The 17,718-nt window shown below is 65.2% G+C and overlaps 2 protein-coding genes across 4 annotated transcripts; both read right to left on the bottom strand.

Moving 5' to 3' along the window:
- Positions 1 to 7,030: 7,030 nt before the first annotated feature.
- Positions 7,031 to 8,148, bottom strand: GP1BB (glycoprotein Ib platelet subunit beta; the record flags this gene model as incomplete). Its single annotated transcript, XM_080717842.1, has 2 exons — positions 7,031 to 7,718; positions 7,958 to 8,148. 2 exons carry the CDS (start codon positions 8,146 to 8,148, stop codon positions 7,031 to 7,033), a joined length of 879 nt encoding a protein of 292 aa, XP_080573968.1.
- A 569-nt stretch (positions 8,149 to 8,717) lies between these two features.
- Positions 8,718 to 15,118, bottom strand: SEPTIN5 (septin 5; the record flags this gene model as incomplete). 3 transcript variants are annotated; one of them, XM_080718006.1, is made up of 12 exons in its annotated part: positions 8,718 to 8,774; positions 8,936 to 9,038; positions 9,153 to 9,288; positions 9,468 to 9,564; positions 9,987 to 10,088; positions 10,235 to 10,352; positions 10,512 to 10,646; positions 10,716 to 10,839; positions 10,960 to 11,046; positions 11,138 to 11,234; positions 14,963 to 14,973; positions 15,076 to 15,118. In XM_080718006.1, 12 exons carry the CDS (start codon positions 15,116 to 15,118, stop codon positions 8,718 to 8,720), a joined length of 1,110 nt encoding a protein of 369 aa, XP_080574132.1. The 3 variants fall into 3 exon arrangements, with proteins under 3 accessions (XP_080574132.1, XP_080574131.1, XP_080574133.1); XM_080718005.1 differs by lacking the exons at positions 14,963 to 14,973; positions 15,076 to 15,118 and adding an exon at positions 11,827 to 11,907; XM_080718007.1 differs by lacking the exons at positions 8,718 to 8,774; positions 14,963 to 14,973; positions 15,076 to 15,118 and adding an exon at positions 11,827 to 11,907 and having other exon boundaries at positions 9,009 to 9,038; positions 9,153 to 9,277.
- Between the last annotated feature and the right edge of the window lie 2,600 nt (positions 15,119 to 17,718).

Below are 17,718 nucleotides of genomic sequence, written 5' to 3'. Positions count from 1 at the left end.
TCCTCCTCCTTCATCCTCCTCCTCCTCCTTCATTCTCCTCCTCCTCCTCTTCTACCTCCTCCTCCTCCATCCTCCTCCTCCTCCACCTCCTTCATTCTCCTCTTCCTCCTCCTCCTCCTTCTCCTCCTCCTCCTCCACCTCCTCCTCTTCCTCCTCCTCCTCCTTCATCCTCCTCCTCCTCCTCCTTCATTCTCCTCCTCCTCCTCTTCTACCTCCTCCTCCTCCATCCTCCTCCTCCTCCACCTCCTTCATTCTCCTCTTCCTCCTCCTCCTCCTTCTCCTCCTCCTCCTCCTCCTCCTCCTCCTCCTTCTTCTCCTCCTCCACCTCCTCCTCCTCCTCCATCCTCTTCCTCCTCCTCCTTCATCCTCCTCCTCCTCCTTCATTCTCCTCCTCCTCCTCCTCTTCTACCTCCTCCTCCATCCTCCTCCTCCTCCACCTCCTTCATTCTCCTCTTCCTCCTCCTCCTCCTTCTCCTCCTCCTCCTCCTCCTCCTCCACCTCCTCCTCCACCTCCTTCTCCTCCTCCTCCTTCTCCTTCATCCTCCTCCTTGTTCATCCTCCTCCTCCACCACCTCCTCCTCCTCCTTCATCCTCCTCCTCCACCTCCTCCTCCACCTCCTCCTCCTCCTCCTCTTCCATCCTCCTCCTCGTCCTCCTCCTCCTTCATCTTCCTCTTCCACCTCCTCCTCCTCCTTCATCCTTCTCCTCGTCGTCGTCGTCCTCCTCCACCTCCTCCTCCTTCTCTTATTTATTTATTTATTTATTTATTTATTTATTGACATTGAACCAGAGGGATTCTACCTCAAACTACACCCAAACTACACCCCTAGCCCGGTTTTATTTCTTAGGAAACAGATCCTCACTAGGTTGCTGAGAGCCTTGCTAAGTTGCCGAGGCTGGCTTTGAACCTGCAACACTCCTATCTCAGCCTCCCAAGTACTGGGATGACAAGCGTGCACCACCATACCCAGCACTTATTTATTTATTTTTGCAGCACTGGAGATGGAACCCGGGGGCATTCTACCTCTGGGCAACACCCCCAGCCCTACTTTGTATTTTTATTTGGAAATAGGGTCTCACTGAGTTGCAGAGGGCCTCACAAGGTTGCTGAGGCTGACCGTGAACCTGTGATCCTCCTGTCTCAGCCTCCCAAGTGGTGGGATTATAGGTGTACATCATGACACCGGGATATATATGTCACACACACACACACACACACACACACACACGGGATCGAACCCACAGGCACACTACCCCTAGCATTCTACTTCTGAGCTAAACCCCAGTCCTATTTATTTATTTATTTATTTATTTATTATTTATGTGGTAATGGGGATGGAATCCAGGGGCCTTCTACCTCCGGGCTACACTCCCAGACCTATTTTATATTTTTTATTTGGAAACAGAGTCTCTTAATCCAGATGAGGCTGGCTTTGAACCCACGTGATCCTCCTGCCTCAGCCTCCCAGGCACAGGTGTGCATCATAGGTGTGCCTGCCTATCTGTCTGTCTGTCTATCTATCATCTATCATCATCTATCTCCTCACACCTGGGGCTCCCGCCTGCTCACCCTTTATCTAGGGAGCCCTCAGCACCCTGGGGGAGGTGCATGGGAGGCAGGAGGGGAGAGGACCCGCTGTCCACGGGTCCTGTGGACCAGGGACCCTGCGCCCACCAGGCATCTCCCAGTGAGGACGCAGGCTCTCTGCTGACTTCTTCTGTCTGCTGAGAGAGAAGCGGCCAGCGAATGTTTCCAGGGTGGACCTCCCCCCTCCCAGCGTAGACAGCTCTAGGCCAGTTTGGCTGTGCTGGAGAAAAAGAGAGGTGGGGGGCTTTGGGGGATCCCCAAGGGCTGTTCAAGAGGGAAGGACAGGGCCAAGGCCAGACTCTCGCCAGGACCGGTGACCCTGAAGACCTCACTCTGCCTGGGGGGCGCCCCCCATCGCCCCTGCTGATTTATGGTCCTCCGGGGGAGCCTCTGGAATTGGCTGCCCGGGCGGCCGCCCCCTCCTCCTCCGCGGGGGTGGGGTCTCTGGCGGGTTCCAGATGGGTTTGGGGGGGCACCCGGTGGGGGCGCGGCCCGGCCTCCGCCTGGCCCGCAGCCCCTCTCCCCACGGTGGGCGGCGGGCGCTGATTAATCACTCCCAGCCTGTCTCTCTTCGGAAACGCCGGGGGTGGGCGCAGACGGTGCGCTGAGCTATGGGCCCCCAGGGCCCCCGCCACCCACCCGATGTTGTTGCTCTGTCTGGGCGGCCCTCCTCCCCACGTGGCCGGGGCCTGGGCCCCCCAGAACTTGCCGGGGCCTCCTTGCTGGGGGGCGAGTCAGCCGAACCCCGAGCTCCCCCAAGCTTCCAGAATCCTCTCTCCCCAAACACCCCCCAACCTGGCGTCCCAGGCGGAGGCTGCGGACTCAGCCCGGCCGCAGGGCACCCGGCAGGGGCCGGAGGGGTGCTTGCGAGCAACCAGGGCGGGGAGGCGCTGAGGACCGTCCCTTAGCTCGCGGCGGGTGGGGGGCCGCCACTCGCCCGGGAGGGGCCGCCGCTCGCTGACTCAGTTTCCCCCGCGGACCCAGGCTCCCGCCCAGCCCGCCCAAGCCCTGGGCCGGCGCTGTCTGCAGCCCGCGAGCGCCCTCTGGTGCCGGCTCCGAGGCTCAGGGCTCCTGAGCACAGCAGCCTAGGCTGTGTCCAGGCCGTAGGCTGGAGGGACAGGGCTGGACTCCATGAGGGGTCCTGCTAGGGCGGGAGAGAGGGCAGGCTGGGCAGAGGGTGTGCTCAGAGGTCCTGCGGGGCCAGGCACCACCCTAGCTGAGGGCAGAGTCTGAGACCACAAAGGCCGCCAGCTGGCCTGCGGGGAAGAGTGGGTTAGACTGCTGTCCTGAAGTGGAGGACCGCGCAGGGAACAGGGACCTCCTTCCTCCCAGGGCCATTCAGGGCCACTGAGCCGGGACCTTCTACCTCCAAGTACCCTGCAGGCTGAGGTCACCGGGTCAGCCGTGGAGGGTCAGCCGTGGAGGGTCAGCTCAGGGTCAGGAGTTAGGATGGGGGATCCCAGTCCCTGGAGGAGGTCAGCCAGCCGGGTCCAGCACCCCCAGTACTGCAAAAAAGAAAAAAAAATTAAAAGTCTGGGTTTGAAGTCAGGCGTGGTGGCGCACACTTGTAATCCCAGTACTTGGGAGGCTGAGACAGGAGATCGCAGGTTCACAGCCAGCCTCAGATACTTAGGGAGGCCGTTTGCAACTCAGTGAGATCCTGTTTCAAAATAAAGACTAAAAAATTAGGGCTGGAGGTGTAGCTTGGGGGGAGAATGCCTGGGTTCAATCCTAAGTACTGCAAAAGAAAGAGGAGGAGGAGGAGGAGGAGGAGGAAGAAGAGGAGGAGGAAGAGGAGGAGGAGGAAGAGGAGGAGGAGGAGGAGGAGGAGGAGGAAGAAGAGGAGGAGGAGGAGGAGGAGGAAACATAGGGCAGGGGCCGGGCGTGGTGTCGCACACTTGTAATCTCAGGATTTGGGAGGCTGAGACCTGGAGGATCGTGGTTCACGGACAGCCTCAGCTACTTAGTGAGGCCCTCTGCAACTCAATGAGACCTGTTTCAAAATAAAGAATAAAAAATAGGGGAGGGGGTGTAGTTCGGAGGTCGAAAGCCCCTGGGTTCCATCCCCAGACCCGCAAAAAAAAAAAAAAAAAAAAAAAAGTGGGCTGGCAGGGAGGGTGCTGGAGACAGGAAGAAGAACCCCAGGTCAGCTGCCAGGGTGCCCGGTGAGCAGGAAGGCCTCTGGCTGGCCACAGTGTCACTTCAGCCTTGCTCCCGTGAGAGGGCCTGGTGTGCACCCCGACGCAAGGCGCTGGTCCCCGAGCCCCAGCACCTGGGTGGCAGAGTGACCTGGCTCCTTCCCACAGCTCCTGTTGGGGTCCACAGCCCGGGGGGACCCCTTCTCGTAGCTTGGGGCCACCTAGGACCCCAGCCCTTTCCTCCGAGGCCCAGCGGTTGCCTCCTGAAGGCTCTGGTGAGGACAGTCGGGGTAGGGGGCCTGTCCGAGCTGGCCTCCTGGGGAGGCCACGGAGGAGGCCCGGGGAGCACGGGCAGCCCCTCTCTGCGACGCGGTTTTCTCCCCCTGGAAGCCAAGCCAACCCCTCCGCGTGCAGATTAAGCCCTTGCGGGTGTTCTGACTGTTACCTCTGACCTCGGCAGGGGTTCTGGGGTGCCGGCCGGGCGGGCCTGGGGGCAAGGTGGGCCGTTCTTTGTAGAAGGGGCCTCTGTCCCTGATGCGCTGATAAGGCCGCCGGACAACCGGACAGCCCGCCGCAGCTGACAATGCGCCGGATGCCGCGCACCTGCCCACCAAGAGGGGGTGGCCCTCGGCTCCCATCCGGCCCCTGCCTAGAGATAGCATCAGCCCCTCCGAGGGCCATCTGTCTTGTCCCACAAAAGCCAGGACAAAGGCCGTGTCAGCGGCAGCCTCCCCGACCTGGTCAGCGCTGGCAGAGGGGCGGGGGCCTTCCTGCGCTGGACCCCAGGCTCCTCCGGGCTCCTGACTGGGTCCTCGGGGCTGGGAGCAGCCCCAGCCAGGCCGAGGGCAGGAGGGGCCCCCGGCCCGGGCCCCCGGCCCCGCAGTGAGGAAGTGCAGCCCTCACGGGGAACCTGTGCTTTCTGTTTGGGTTGGTGGTGCTGGGGAGTGAACCCAGGGACCTTCCACCTCCGAGCTGCGCCCCCAGCCCTATTTTTTTTTAATTCTTTATTTTGAAACAGGTCTCACTGAGTTGCAGAGGGCCTCACTAAGTAGCTGAGGCTGTCCGCGAACCGTGATCCTCCCGTCTCAGCCTCCCGAATGCTGGGATCACAAGTGTGCACCACCACGCCCGGCTTATTATTCTTTATATTTTGAAACAGGGCCTCACTAAGGCTGGCTGCAATCGTCCTGTCTCTGCCTCTCGAATCCTGGGATTACAAGTGTGCACCACCACGCCTGGCTTTTTTTTTTTTAATTGGGGACTGAACCCAGGGGTGTTCTACCTCCAAGCTACACTCTTAGCCCTTTTTATTATTTTATTTTGAAACGGAGGGTCTCTCTAACTTACTGAGACTCTTGCTAAGTTGCCGAGGCTGGCCTCAAACCTGCAATCCTCCTGTCTCAGCCTCCCAAGGACTGGGAGTACAGGCGTTTGCCACCGTGTTAGCAGCCTGTGCCATGCTGGGCACCCAGAGAGGGCTCCAAGAACCTGCTCTATTAGCAGAAGCAGCACAATGGGAAACCAGAGACCAGAGGGGCCCTTGCTGATCTGGGCGATCTGAGGAAGTGGTACTGAGGTGAGGGTCCTGCAGGAGGCAGGCTGCGGTGTGGCGTTCTTGGCCACAGCAGAAAGGGGCTGAGGCTGCTATGGGATCGGAAGAAGGATGTTTGGGTCACGCCTGGAGGGGCCCGGGGGGGGGGGACCGAGGGATGGGAGCCCAGCTCACTCCAGGGCGCGGTGACTTCGGAGACCCCCCTCCTCTCTCTCACTTGCAGGGTATTCGGTGGCCCCCATTGCCCATGGCCCCAGTCACCCTGTCAGTTGTGCAGAGGCCAACCCCTCACCAGCCCGGGAGCCCCAGATGGACCACAGAGCTGGCCGTAACACACCCCGGGCCTCGACCCATTCCCAACCGCTTAGAGAACTTTCTGCGCAGCAGCAGCGCTGGTCGGAGCTATTTAACAACTTCTCCCCCTCCTTCTTTCGGGTGTTCTGCCTCTGCGCTACAACCCCCAGCTCTCTTTTATTCTTTATTTGGAAACAGGATCTCACTAGGTTGCGGAGGGCCTCACAAGTTGCTGAGGCTGGCCGCAAACCAGCCATCTTCCTGACTCAGCATGCGCCGCCACGTCCGGCTTATTTATTTTTATTTTTTTTGCGGGACTAGAATGCCAGGAGCATTTCTACCTCCGAGCTACACCCCCAGCCCTATTTTTTTACTCTTTATTGTGAAATAGGGTCTCACTGAGTTGCAAAGGGCCTAAGTAGCTGAGGCTGTCCTCACACTGTCTCAGCCTCCCAAGCAGTGGGATTACAGGCATGAGCCGCCATGCCCTGCTTATTTTTTATTTTGAAACAGGGTCTAAGTTGCTGAGCCTCTCACCAAATTGCCAAGGCTGGCCTCAAACTTGTGATCCTCCTGTCTCTGCCTCTCAAGTACTGGGGTTTTAGGTGTGGGCCAGCAAGCCTGAATCCTCCAAACATTCTTTGTGTGTGTGTGTGGGGGGGCACTGTGGATGGAACCCAGGAGCTCTACCTCTAAGCTACACTCCCAGCCCTATTTTTTTTTTTTTTTTGAAACAGAACTTGCTAAGGTGCTGAGGGCCTCCCCAAATTCCTATCTCAGCCTCTCAACTACTGGGATTGCAGGAGTGGGCCACCGCACCGGCCTCCTGGCAGCCGCTCCTGGGCATGCTCAGCCTGTGGGTCCATCGGTGTCCGCCCACGGAGGGCCGCCTGTCCTGTCCTCACTGTCAGCAGCATCCTTGGTACCCACAGTGATCTTCACTGATGATGGCAGGAGAATCTCCCCCACCCCCGGATTCCCAGGCCGGTTTGGCTGTGTGGAGATGTCATTACGTCCTCTTCAACTGCCCGTGGGGGCTTTTACTGGGGTTTGACGGAGAGATTCGGGTCATGGGGTGCGGAGACCCGGCCAGATCACAAGAAGGGTTTATTTATTTATTGGGAGGGGGGGATGATTGAGGATGAACTGCAGGGCCATTCTACCTCCGAGCTACCACTCCCCGAGCCCGTTTTATTTTGAAACAGGGTCTCCCTGAGTCGCCGGGGGGCCTTGCTGAAGAGGCCGGCCTCGGACCTGCCATCCTTCTGTCTCAGCCGGCTGGGTGCAGCCATGTACCGGTCTCAGTCATGGGCTGCGGAAGGGTCGTGCACGGGGCGGGGAAGGCGAGGCGCTGCAGCTGGGCACCGGGCGCGGGGTGGCCTCCCCGGGCGGTGCGTGCGGCAGGTGCGTCCCGGGCGGGCGGGCCGGGGCGCGGGAGTCTGGGCGCGGCGGCCGCTCTCAGGACGCGGCCGCCCCGTCGGGCCCGGCCACCAGCGGGGCGGCCAGCGCGCACAGGGCCCGGGCGCGCAGGCCCCGCAGGCGGCCCAGCAGCAGCGCCAGCAGCAGCGCGTGCAGCAGCCCGAGGCCGAGCAGCGCCAGCTGCAGCCCCAGGGCGGCGGGGCAGGGCGCGGGGCAGGCGGCGCGCAGCTCGGCCTCGGCCAGGTAGGCCAGCCGGCGGCCGCGCAGCGCGGGGGGCGCGGCGCAGCGCAGCCCGCCGTAGGGCCGGCGCTCGGGCTGGCCGGCCAGCCAGGCGCGCAGCGGCACCAGGCGGCAGTCGCAGCGCCAGGGGTTGGCGGCCAGGTGCGCCACGCGCAGCGCGGGCAGCGCGTCCAGCAGCCCGGGCCGCAGCGCCGTCAGGTTGTTGCCGGTCAGCACGAGCTCCGTGGTGTCCGGCGGGAAGGCGGCCGGCAGCGTGGCGGCCGTGAGCCCGCGGTGCCCGCAGTCCACGAGCGTGCGCGAGCAGCGGCAGGGCGCGGGGCAGGCGGCCGCCCCCCGCAGCAGCGGCGGCAGCAGCAGCGGCAGCAGCAGCAGGCTCGGCGGCCCTGCAAGAGAAGGCGCCGCGGCCGCTGTCCAGCTCCGCGGCCGCACCGGGGGCTTTCGTTTTAGGTTGTTGGTGCCGAGGATGGCGCCCGGGGGGGGGGTCTCCCTGGACCTCCGCGCCCAAGCCCGCCACCCCCCCCTTAAATTCTGTAACGGGGCAGGCTGTTTTCTATTTGGAACTGGGCTCTGCTGAGGCTGGCCTCGAACCTGCGCGCCTCCTGGCTCAGCCGCCCAAGTGCTGGCATCGCGGGGTCTCCGGCAGAGCCAGTCCTCCCCACTGCGGCCAACAGGCCCAGAGCCTCCCAGCCTGCCTGCCCGCGAGCTGGAGCCCGACCCCAGACTCACGAGAGCCCATGGCGAGAGGACGGCGCCCGGCGTGCTCTGGACGACCGCGCCGCGGCCGCCCGCGCCAGAAATAACCCCAGGCCGGCTGCCGATAGCGCTATCGCGGCGCCGGCTTCCGCCCCGGCCAAGGACCACTCGGACGCCGCGGCCACGTTCAACACTGTTGCCCGGCCACCAGGACAGGGCGGCATCACAACTGACACAGCGCGCCGCGGGCGCGGGGAGGGGTCATGCGGGTGGAGAGCCGGGCCGGACCCCAGCCGGCAGTGCGGGGAGCCGACCTCCAGCCGCGGGCTCGCCGAGGATGCCCCACCCACGGAGCCCAAAGGCCGGGCCCAGTGCGGGAGGGGTCAGGGAGAACGCGCACCCCAGCGGGCGGCTGGGCAGCCGCACAGGATCCTGGAGACCCCTCCCCCTCCTCGGCCTCGGTTTACCCCGCAGGCCTGAGCGGCGCCTGGGGACGGCGCCGGACCGCCGTGGGGGAGGAGAACTGGACTCCTGCTCCGCAGAGGCCCGGGTGGGCCGGCCGGAGGGGCCTGCAGTCGGGACCCTCGGAAGTACACACAACGACGGGGCGGGGCGGGGCTGAGAATAAATTAGGGTCACGTGGGGCTGGCTCCGCGTCTGGGGTCGGGATCGGCCACGCTGGGCTCAGGGCTGGTCCAGGCCCTGCAGATCCGGGGGATCCGGGCGGCGTCCAGGCCGGTCTGGGGCCGGGTGGGAGGGGCCAGCCCGGGCGGGCGGTCTGTCCGCGGCGGGCTCACTGGTCCTGCATCTGCTGCTTCATCTTCTGCAGCATCTCCTGCATCCGCCTCAGCTGGGGGGCAGGGAGGCGTGAGAGCCCGCCGCCCGCGCCCGCCCCCCCCCCCCGCTCTGCTGGTCCCCCTGGCTCTGCCGGCCCCCCCCTGGCCGCCCCCCCCCCCCCGCTCTGCCGGCCCCCTGGCTCTGCCGCCCCCCCCCTCTGCCGGCCCCACCAACCTCCTCGTCCTTCATCCTGATAAGCTTCTCCGTCTCCACGTCCGGGGTGGGCAGGGGCAGAATGGGGATGGGGCTATCCATGCGGCTGTCCTGGGTCAGTTTGCTATGGGGTAGAAAAAAGCTGCTGGGAGCTCGGGTGGCGAGCCGAGGACGCGGCCGGCCGCCCCTGGGTGCTGGGCGGGGCGGGCCGTCGGGGGTGCCGGGCGGGGCGGCGCACCTGGTCATCTGCTGGATGCAGTGCGCGCGGTAGTTCTCGTAGTGCACGTCGCACGTCACGTCCTTGAGGTCGTGCATGTGCGTGCGGATCAGCATGTTGCGCAGCTTCACGAAGTCGCAGTGCGCCTGGTTCTCCACTGGGGGCGGCAGAGGCGGCAGTGGGCGGCCCGGGCGCCGGCCCCGCCCTCGACTCACCCTCCACGATGCCCCAGGGGTACAGTCGGCGCCCGCCCGCCCTCGACTCACCCTCCACGATGCCCCAGGGGTACAGTCGGCGCCCGCCCCGCCGCCCCCCCCCGCCCCGCCCTCGACTCACCCTCCACGATGCCCCAGGGGTACAGTCGGCCGCGGACCCGCTGCCCCTTGGCTTCCACCACCGTGTTGCTGCCGATGACGGCGAAGGGCACGCTCTCCTGGGGAAGGGCAGGGCTCTCACTCCCGTCCCGTGTGCACGCAACGCGGCCGCAGGGGTTGCTTAGCAACGGGGGCGGCCTTGCTAGTCTCCAACCTCCGCCTCCCCTCGGAGAGGTCCCGGCGCCCGCGCTCTGCTCCTAACCAAGTGGGGTATCATCCCTGTAGCCCACGCCTCTATGGCCGTCAGGACTCTGGAGACGGGGCCAGCCCTGTTGGCCGTGCGAGGCAGGTCAGGGCGATCACCTGGGAGGGGCCCAGATGCCCCATGGCATCGAAGGCCAGGCTGGGATGCGGGTGGCCCTCACTCTCCAGACCCAGACAGAGGGGTGCGGGTCAAACGGCGACTCCTGCGCTCACTGGCTTGGGCCCAGTGCGGCCTCCCGCCCTCCCGCACCCCCATCCCTGCCCCAGCCGCTGCCACCTTCAGCTCCCGGTCCTGCTGCTTGAAGTCCTCGTCCTCATCCGAGTCGCACTCGGGGAACTGGTACACGTGAATGCAGAACTTGTCGATCTCCTCCCGGATCTGCGGCGGCAGGAGGCCGGGCTGGGGGCTGGCCAGGTGGCCCACCGCCCACCCAGAACAGCCTGCCCCCTCCAGGCTCACCCAGAACAGCTTGCCCCCCCCAGGCTCACCCAGAACAGCCTGCCCCACCCCACCCCCAGGCTCACCCGCTCCTTCAGCTTCCGGATCTCACTGGGGACCAGGCAGTCCGCTTTGGCGATGAGGGGCACGATGTTCACCTTCTCGTGCAAAGCCTTCATGAAGCCCACGTCCACCGGCCGCAGCCTGCAGAGAGCAGCGGGGGCCATGGGCACGGGGGCAGAGCGCCCAGCACGCAGGCCGTCCCCCAGCGCAGCCCCTGCACGCAGCCCGCCCCGCGCAGCCCGCCCCCCGCGCAGCCCAGTCCCGCACGCAGCCCGCCCCGCGCAGCCCCGCGGCCCGCACCCGTGCCCGAAGGGCGAAATGAAGTAGAGGCAGCAGTGCACGCGGTTGTCCTGGATGTTCTTGCGGTTCAGGCCGCTCTCGTCGCGGAAGTACTGCTCAAACTGCTGGTCCACGTAGTCGGTGACCGGCTTCCAGCTGCGGACGGCAAGGGGCGGCGTGAGGCCCGCGCGGGCGGGGCGGGGGCGCGGGGCGGGGCCTCCTCACCACTCCGTGTTGTTGACGGCGTCCCCGAAGCCCGGCGTGTCCACGATGGTCAGCTTCAGCTTGACCCCCTTCTCCTCGATGTCCACCGTGTGCTTCAGGATCTCCACCGTCTGGCCGATGCGCTCTGCCGGGAGATAGTGGGGCGCCGTGACCCCCGCCCCGCCGCGGGCGGCCAGGATCTGGGGACCCTGAGCAGGTGGCCAAGGCGCCTTCGAGGGTGACCGCCGGCAGGGGCTCCACTCACCCTCGGCACTGAGCAGCTTCCTGTCCTTGTACAGGTCGGTCAGGAAGAGGCTGTGCACCAGCGTGGACTTCCCCAGGCCGGACTCACCTGGCCACGGGGGACAGCGAAGGGGATGAGTTAGGAGGGGCCCCACGGCCGGGCGGCCACTCCGCCCGCGCCCGCGCCCGCGCCCACTCACCGGCCACCATGAGGGTGAAGTCGAAGCCCTTCTTCACCGACTTCCGGTGTACCTGGTTGGGCAGTGTGGCAAAGCCCACGTACTGCTTGTCGATGTCCTGGGGACAGGTGGGCAGGTCAGGGTGCTCTGGAGTTCCTCCAGGGCTGTCCGATGCCCTGGCCCTGGCCCTGCTCCCTGCTCGGCTCAGGATGAAGAGACGGCAGACGGAACACTCCCCGGGGCATTTCATTGTCAAAAAATGGGGAAGAGGGTTGGGATGGAGGCCTAAGGTGAGGTGGCAGGTGAGCGGAGCCAGCCTCGGCCAGGAGCTTCTGCGGCTCAAGACTGGGGGAGGGGGTGTCAGGCCTCGCAGGCAGGGCCGTGGGGTTTTCTTGTTAACCCATGGGCTGAGACCTCTGCAGACACAGGTCCCTCTTAAGCCGAAGGCGCCCAGGCCCAACACTCCGGCCCCAGAGCACTGGTGGGAGGCCGCCTGGCCCAGATCCAGTCCTGGGGGTGGAGGCTGCAGAGCTGGGCTATTAATAGACACAGCAGCCAGCCTGCCCCCGCCGCAGGGTCCCCAAGCACACCCAGCCCCCAATGCAGCCGGTGCGCGGCCCCTACCCTGTCCTGGAGCTCCCGGGGGTCGTGGCCACGCAAGCTCGCACACACGGACACATGCTGTCCCTTCTGCACGCGCGCACACACACCTTGAGCCGCCTCTGGGCCTGTGTCCGCGGTGACAGCAACTGCTCCACCAGGCGGTCCCGGGGCGCCGCCAGCGAGTTCATCGCGGCGACCCTCGCGAGCCTGCCCGCCACGTTGGGCCCCCAGACCCGCCAGGCCAACCGAGCCAGGCGCTCGCGAGGGGCTTACGCGTGGGGCCCAACCTCAGGCCCTGTTCTCGCCCCCGTTTTGCAGACACCGAGGCCCCAGCAGGGGACGTCGCCTACCCGGGGCAGCCGCTGACCCCAGAGAGGCCTTCCGAGCCATCCCCCTGCCTCTGCCGGCCGGCCCGCAGCTCTGGGGCTCGCAGCCGGCAGCCCCGCGCCCGCACCGCACCCGAGGCGGGGCTTCCAGGGCGCTCGCGGGAGGGGCGGCCCCGCCCGCCGTCGCCGGGAAACCGTCGCCTGGAAATGGGGCCGCGGCGGGCGGGGCCGCGGGAGCCGGCTGCGGAGGGCCGGGCCTGGACCACGGCTGCCGCGCGTCCCGCCAGAGGGCGCCGGGATGCTCCCGACCGCGCCCCCCGACCGCCTGGGGGTCCTGCCCCGGTACACGTGGGGGCCCGCAGGGGACCCCGCCCACCTCCCTCGGAAGCCCGGCCCCGCACTGCCGCAGAGGCTTGGGGCGGGCGAGGGGCGAGGCGGCCAGGGAGCAGGCCCTCCCCCTTCCCTCCAAACTTGCAGCCAGGCTGCTCCTCCACCGCACGCTTTCCACGACTCCCGCCGCCGCCAATGCCCAGGTGGCCCTCGCCCTCCGAGCGGCGTGGGTGCGGGGGATGGCGCGGGGTCCCTCCCCACCGGCCCCCGCGACCCTCCCTTCCCCGCCGAGTTCTGACCCAGGGGACTGGGCGATTGGGGAATGGAGAGCTTAGGCTGGCCAGGCCTTCGCCCCCGTGTGGCCACTCCAGGAACTGCAGGGGTCTGGGAGCCGAGAGCATCCTTTGTGAGCCACCCAACCCTTCCTTAGCCCCCACCTCCGGGATCCCCCCAGAATCAAAACAGCCCGCGCGCCCGGGAGGGGCAGGTAAAGGAGCCCGGGAAGGGCCAGGATGGCTGGAAAGGGTTCTGGCCAGTGTGCAGCGCCGGACTGGGAAGGGCCCCTCCCCCTGCAGGCCCACCCCTCCCCCACCCGGCCTCCCTTCCGGGCTCCCCTGGTGGAGGGTCCCCCAGCCCTGTCCAGGCCCCGCTCCTGCTGTGGGTCTGGAGCCGCTGGCACCTGGGGAGAAGGGAGGACCCGCAGCTGGGAACAGGAGAGCCTTTCATCCCAGGGCAGGGCGCAGCCCCCTCCCCAGTCTTCTCCCCCCCCTCCCCTCTAGTTCTGGCTTCCCGCAGGCCTCCTCCCGGCTCCAGACCCCTGTGGTCGCCTCGGAGCAGAGCCCCACCCAACCTCCGCCCCCCCCCCCAGCAACCACCTGGGAGGCTGGCATCTTGGGTCCCCCTCCTCCATGTCTAGGAACCCAGAAAACCTGGCCTGGGCCCCAGGCCTGGAGGCAGCCTCACACCGATGTTTAACAGGGCTTGTTGGTGGCAGATTGCCTCAGTTTCCCCGCTGAAAAGGCACAGCCCCTGGAGAGGCCGGGGTCAGGAGGTCAAGCACCTCACCAGGTTGCCCGGTTGGAGCCTGAGCATTTGGGGGCGGGGGCAAGGGAGGGGCCCTGCCTGCCACCCCTCAGCCGGCCCCTAGGAGGCACAAGAAGTATTCCTGGGGTTTCCAGAGCCGCTGACAGCTGCGCCCACCTCTGTCCGGTGCCTGACGCTATCCAGGCATTCGTTCTTAGAATCCACAGTCAGCTCTGGAAGTCACCACAGAGCCCCCAGCACTGCCCAAGACAGAGCAGGGGGCCTAGAGGAGCCACGAGCCCGCCCCCTGCTCTCTGAGCCCCCCGTGCACGGTAAAAGGGAGTTCTGGGTTAATAACAACCGGAAGCCACTGCAGGTCCGCTCCCCCTCCCACGCCCACACCCACCCTACAGCCAGGCCCTGCTCCTGGGAGTCCCAGCCTCTGCCTTCAAGGGCTCTTGGGACCTGGAGGCAGGGGGTAGGGGAGGCTGGCTCCCAGATGACCTCAAAAGATGGGCAGACCCAGCCTGGGCAGGAGGGGCCCCCACCTAGGAGCAAGGGGCAGGGAACCCGGTCGGTGTGGGGCGGCAGGTACTCGCGCCTGATGACTCAGAGTGCCCTCCGGCCAAGCACGCAGCCCGGGTTGTCCCTGTCACTTAAACAAAGCCCGTGGTCCCTGTCTGTGCATCCAGGGCTTTGTCTGACCCGCTGAGGTGGAGGGGGCAGCTCTCCACCCAGGCTCCCTGGGGGATCCCTCCTGGACCCTCAGTGGACCCTGGGAGGGGGACATCTTTGCCCAGAGACGCCCCAAGCAGCTGGTCCAGCTCCACCCCACCTGCCAGCCAGCCCGCCATTCCTGCCCTGCCAGCTGCTCCCTGGCTGGGGCTCCAGGGTTCACGCCCTGCTTTGGTCATGTGTGCACCCCTATATCGGAGAGCCCGAACCCGGCCCTCCTGCCAACATGGCTGGCCACTGGGGTTGCCCCCGCCCTGCTATCCCCCCACTGGGTCTGGCATCCCCAGAGGGGGCCCAGGCCAGCCCCTCCAGAAGGTCACGGCCTGTCTGTACCCATGGGATGGGAGCACCCCTCCGGAGCCCCGGGATGACTCAGACCAGGCCCTGAAGGCTCTGGCTGAGAGAAGCCGGGCTACCGACGAGTGGGCACGAGTCTGGGTGTGGGGATGGGGCGCAGAGGTGCAGCGCCGGGCGGGGTGCCCGGACCCCCCCCCCCCGTGGGGCTCAGGGACGGTGTGCGGGCGGGCTGGTGGACCCAGAGACCCTCCCCTCCGGCTCGCGGCCTCCCCGACCCCTGGTACATGGCCTCCCGGCCAGGTCACCAAGGATGCTGGTACTGGACCCGTGGGAGACCGGTCCACTGGTCCCCCTCCCATCGCGGGGAGAGGCCCGTGCCCTGCAGCGCGGGTCGGGGAGCCGGCGCGGAGCCCCCTCCTCCCTCCGCGGCTCGGGGCGGCGGCACTGCCCCGACAGACAATGGGGGTCGCCGGGGCGCCGGCGGGGGCGGGGTCGCGGCGCCCATAGGTGACGGCCGCGGCGCCGCACGTACCTGCTTGTCCTCTGCGGGCCGGGGTCGGGTCCGGGCGCGGCGGGGGGAGAGATGGGGAGACACGGTGAGAGCGGGCGCGGGCGGGGGGGGCGCGGGCGCGGGCGGCGGCTCACCTGGGGTCGCCAGCTTGCTCTTGTAGCGCAGGCCGGTGCTCATGGTGGCCGCCGGCGGGGACGCGGCGCGGAGCGGGGAGGCCGCGGCCGCCGTGACCGCCCCCCGCCCCCGCCCCGCGCGCCGCAGCCAATCGGCGCCCGCCGCGCCCCCCGCGGCCGCGGGGCGGGGACTGAGGCCCGAGCCCCCGGCCCGCCCGGGCGCCGCCCTGGCCCGGGGCTCGCGGGGCTGCTGGCCGCCGCTGGGTGCCCTCCCTCTGCTTGTTACGGGGCCGTGGCTTTTATTTATTTATTTGTTTATTTTTGGTGCTGGGAATTGAACCCGAGGGCATTCTACATCTGAGCTACACCCCCCACCCCAGACCCCAGACCTTTTTTTTTATTTTAAATTTTGAAACAGGGACCCCCTCGGTTGCTGGGGCTGGCCTCGAACCTGTGATCCGCCTGTCTGGGTTGGCAGACATCACCACCGCGCCCGCTGGGCCTGGCTTTTGGTGGCCCATCCCTGTAAGCTTTGTGTAAAGGCCGTCCGGGACTCTGCCTGCATCCTCCGCCCTGCGCTCACGCTGGACGCCCCCTCCTCGCCCCATCACGTGGACCTGGCCAGGGCTGCGGCCACCGGGCAGAAGTCCGCGTCCCGGCCCCTCCTGCGGGCCGCGCGGCCTGGGCTGGACGCGCTGGTATTTGGAGCCAGTGGCGAATACCTTGGGAGGCCGTGGCCCGTTTGCTTTTTCACCGGACTGTAAAATGGTCTTATTTGCGAAGCTCACAGAGCCCGGCAGACCTTCAGGCTGCGTGTGTGTGTGTGTGTGTGTGTGTGTGTGTGTGTGTGTGTGTGTGTGTGTTTATGCACCAGGCCGACCACCCCAAGAGAGGCTTGTGGGAGAAAGGGCACTGCGAAGGCAGGACCGCCTGCACCCGGTAGCCATGGGGTCAGGCCCCAGACTGTCAGCAGGTCCTGGGCCTCAGTGGCCGCGGCAGGAGTGCCTTCCGTCCTCTGCGTCCAGGGTCCCTCAGAGGCACTAACAGGCCTGTGGTAAGCACCTCCTCAGGCTTCGGCCCTCCGGGAGAGGGGACCCCAGTCCAGGCAGCACCCTCCACAGCCAGAGGGTCATCCTGGGCTCCTGGGTGCGTTCCTGTGTGGGGGTCGGCTGCCGCTAGGCTGCTCTTGCTCGGAATCACTCACACCCCGCACACAGCTTTTCCACAATTAAAAACAAAAAAAGCCTGAGTGTGGTGGCTCCGGCCTGTAATCCCAAGTAATCCCAATACTTAGGAGGCTGAGACAGAAGGATCACAAGATCGAGGCCAGTCCTAGGAACTTAGCAAGGCCTTCAACTTAGCGAGCTCCGTGTTTCAAAATGATAAAAAAAAAAAAAAAAAAAAGGCCGGGCGTGGTGGCACACGCCTGTATTCCCAGGACTTGGGAGGCTGAGATAGGAGGATCACAGGTTTGTGGCCAGCCTCAACTACTTACCCAGGCAACTTACTGAGACCTGTTTCCAAACAAAAGAATACAATTTTGACCCTGAGAAAAAAGAAAGGCCGGGCGTGGCAGCATGCGCCTGGAATCCCAGTACTTGGGAGGCTGACACAGGAGGCTCATGGACAGCCTCAGCAAGCAGAGAGCCTGTCGTCAACTTAGACCCTGCTTCAAAATAAAACAAGCCGGGCGTGGTGGCACACGCTTGGAATCCCAGCACTCAGAAGGCTGAGACTGGAGGATCGGGGTTCGCGGACAGCCTCAGCTACTTAGTGAGGCCCTCCCCAGCTCAGTGAGACCCTGTTTCAAAATAAAGAATAAAGCCAGGCGTGGTGGCACAGGCTTGTAATCCCTGCGCTTGGGAGGCGGAGGCAGGAGGATCGCAAGGGTTCAAAGCCAGCCGTGCTGGCTTAAGAGACCCTGTTTCCAAATAAAAATATAAAAATAGGTCTGAGAGTATAGCCCAGAGGTAGAGGGTTTCCAGGAACTCCAGTACCACCACCAAAAAAAAAAAAAAAGAATAAAAAAATAGTAGGGCAGGGGGTGTAGTTCGGAGGTCAAATGCCTCTGGGTTCTATCCCCAGACCTGTAAAAAATAAAAAAATAAAAAATAAAATAAAACAGGGCTTGGGATGTAGCTCAGAGGTAGGACAGCCCTGGGCTCCACCCCAGCACCACACACCCAAAAGCGCTGGGGTTTTAGCTTGGGGGTAAAATGCCCCGGGTTCAAAGCCACCACCAAACAGAAGCAGAAAGGTTACTTACAGAGATGGGGCTGCAGAGAGCCGTGGCTAAGGCAGAGCCAGCTGTCAAAAGGAAGACCGGGGATCCCCCCTTGGGAGGGCGCAGTGCGGGTGTCCTGGGCCCGGACCCAGGAGCCCCAGCGTGGGAGGGACCGAGGTCTCTGGTCAGAGTCCAGGGCCCACTGGGAGCCACACTGGGGCAGCACCGTGGCTCGGTACAGAGTGTCCACCAGCGACATTGGGGCTCCTGGGGACTGAACCAGGGCGTCCTGCTTCTGAGCTACACTCCAAGCCCTGCCTTACTTATTTATTTATTTATTGCAGTACTGGGATGGAACCCAGGGGCATTCTACCTCCGAGCTAAACCCCCAGCCCTATTTTTTATTCTTTTGTTTTGTTTTGTAGTACTGGGGATGGAAC

Source organism: Muscardinus avellanarius, assembly GCF_963383645.1.
Source record: "Muscardinus avellanarius genome assembly, chromosome: 21".
In the NCBI taxonomy this organism is placed as follows: Eukaryota; Metazoa; Chordata; class Mammalia; order Rodentia; family Gliridae; genus Muscardinus; species Muscardinus avellanarius.
Note: the sequence above shows the minus strand (reverse complement) of the source record. Positions and strands in the feature narration are given on the sequence as shown.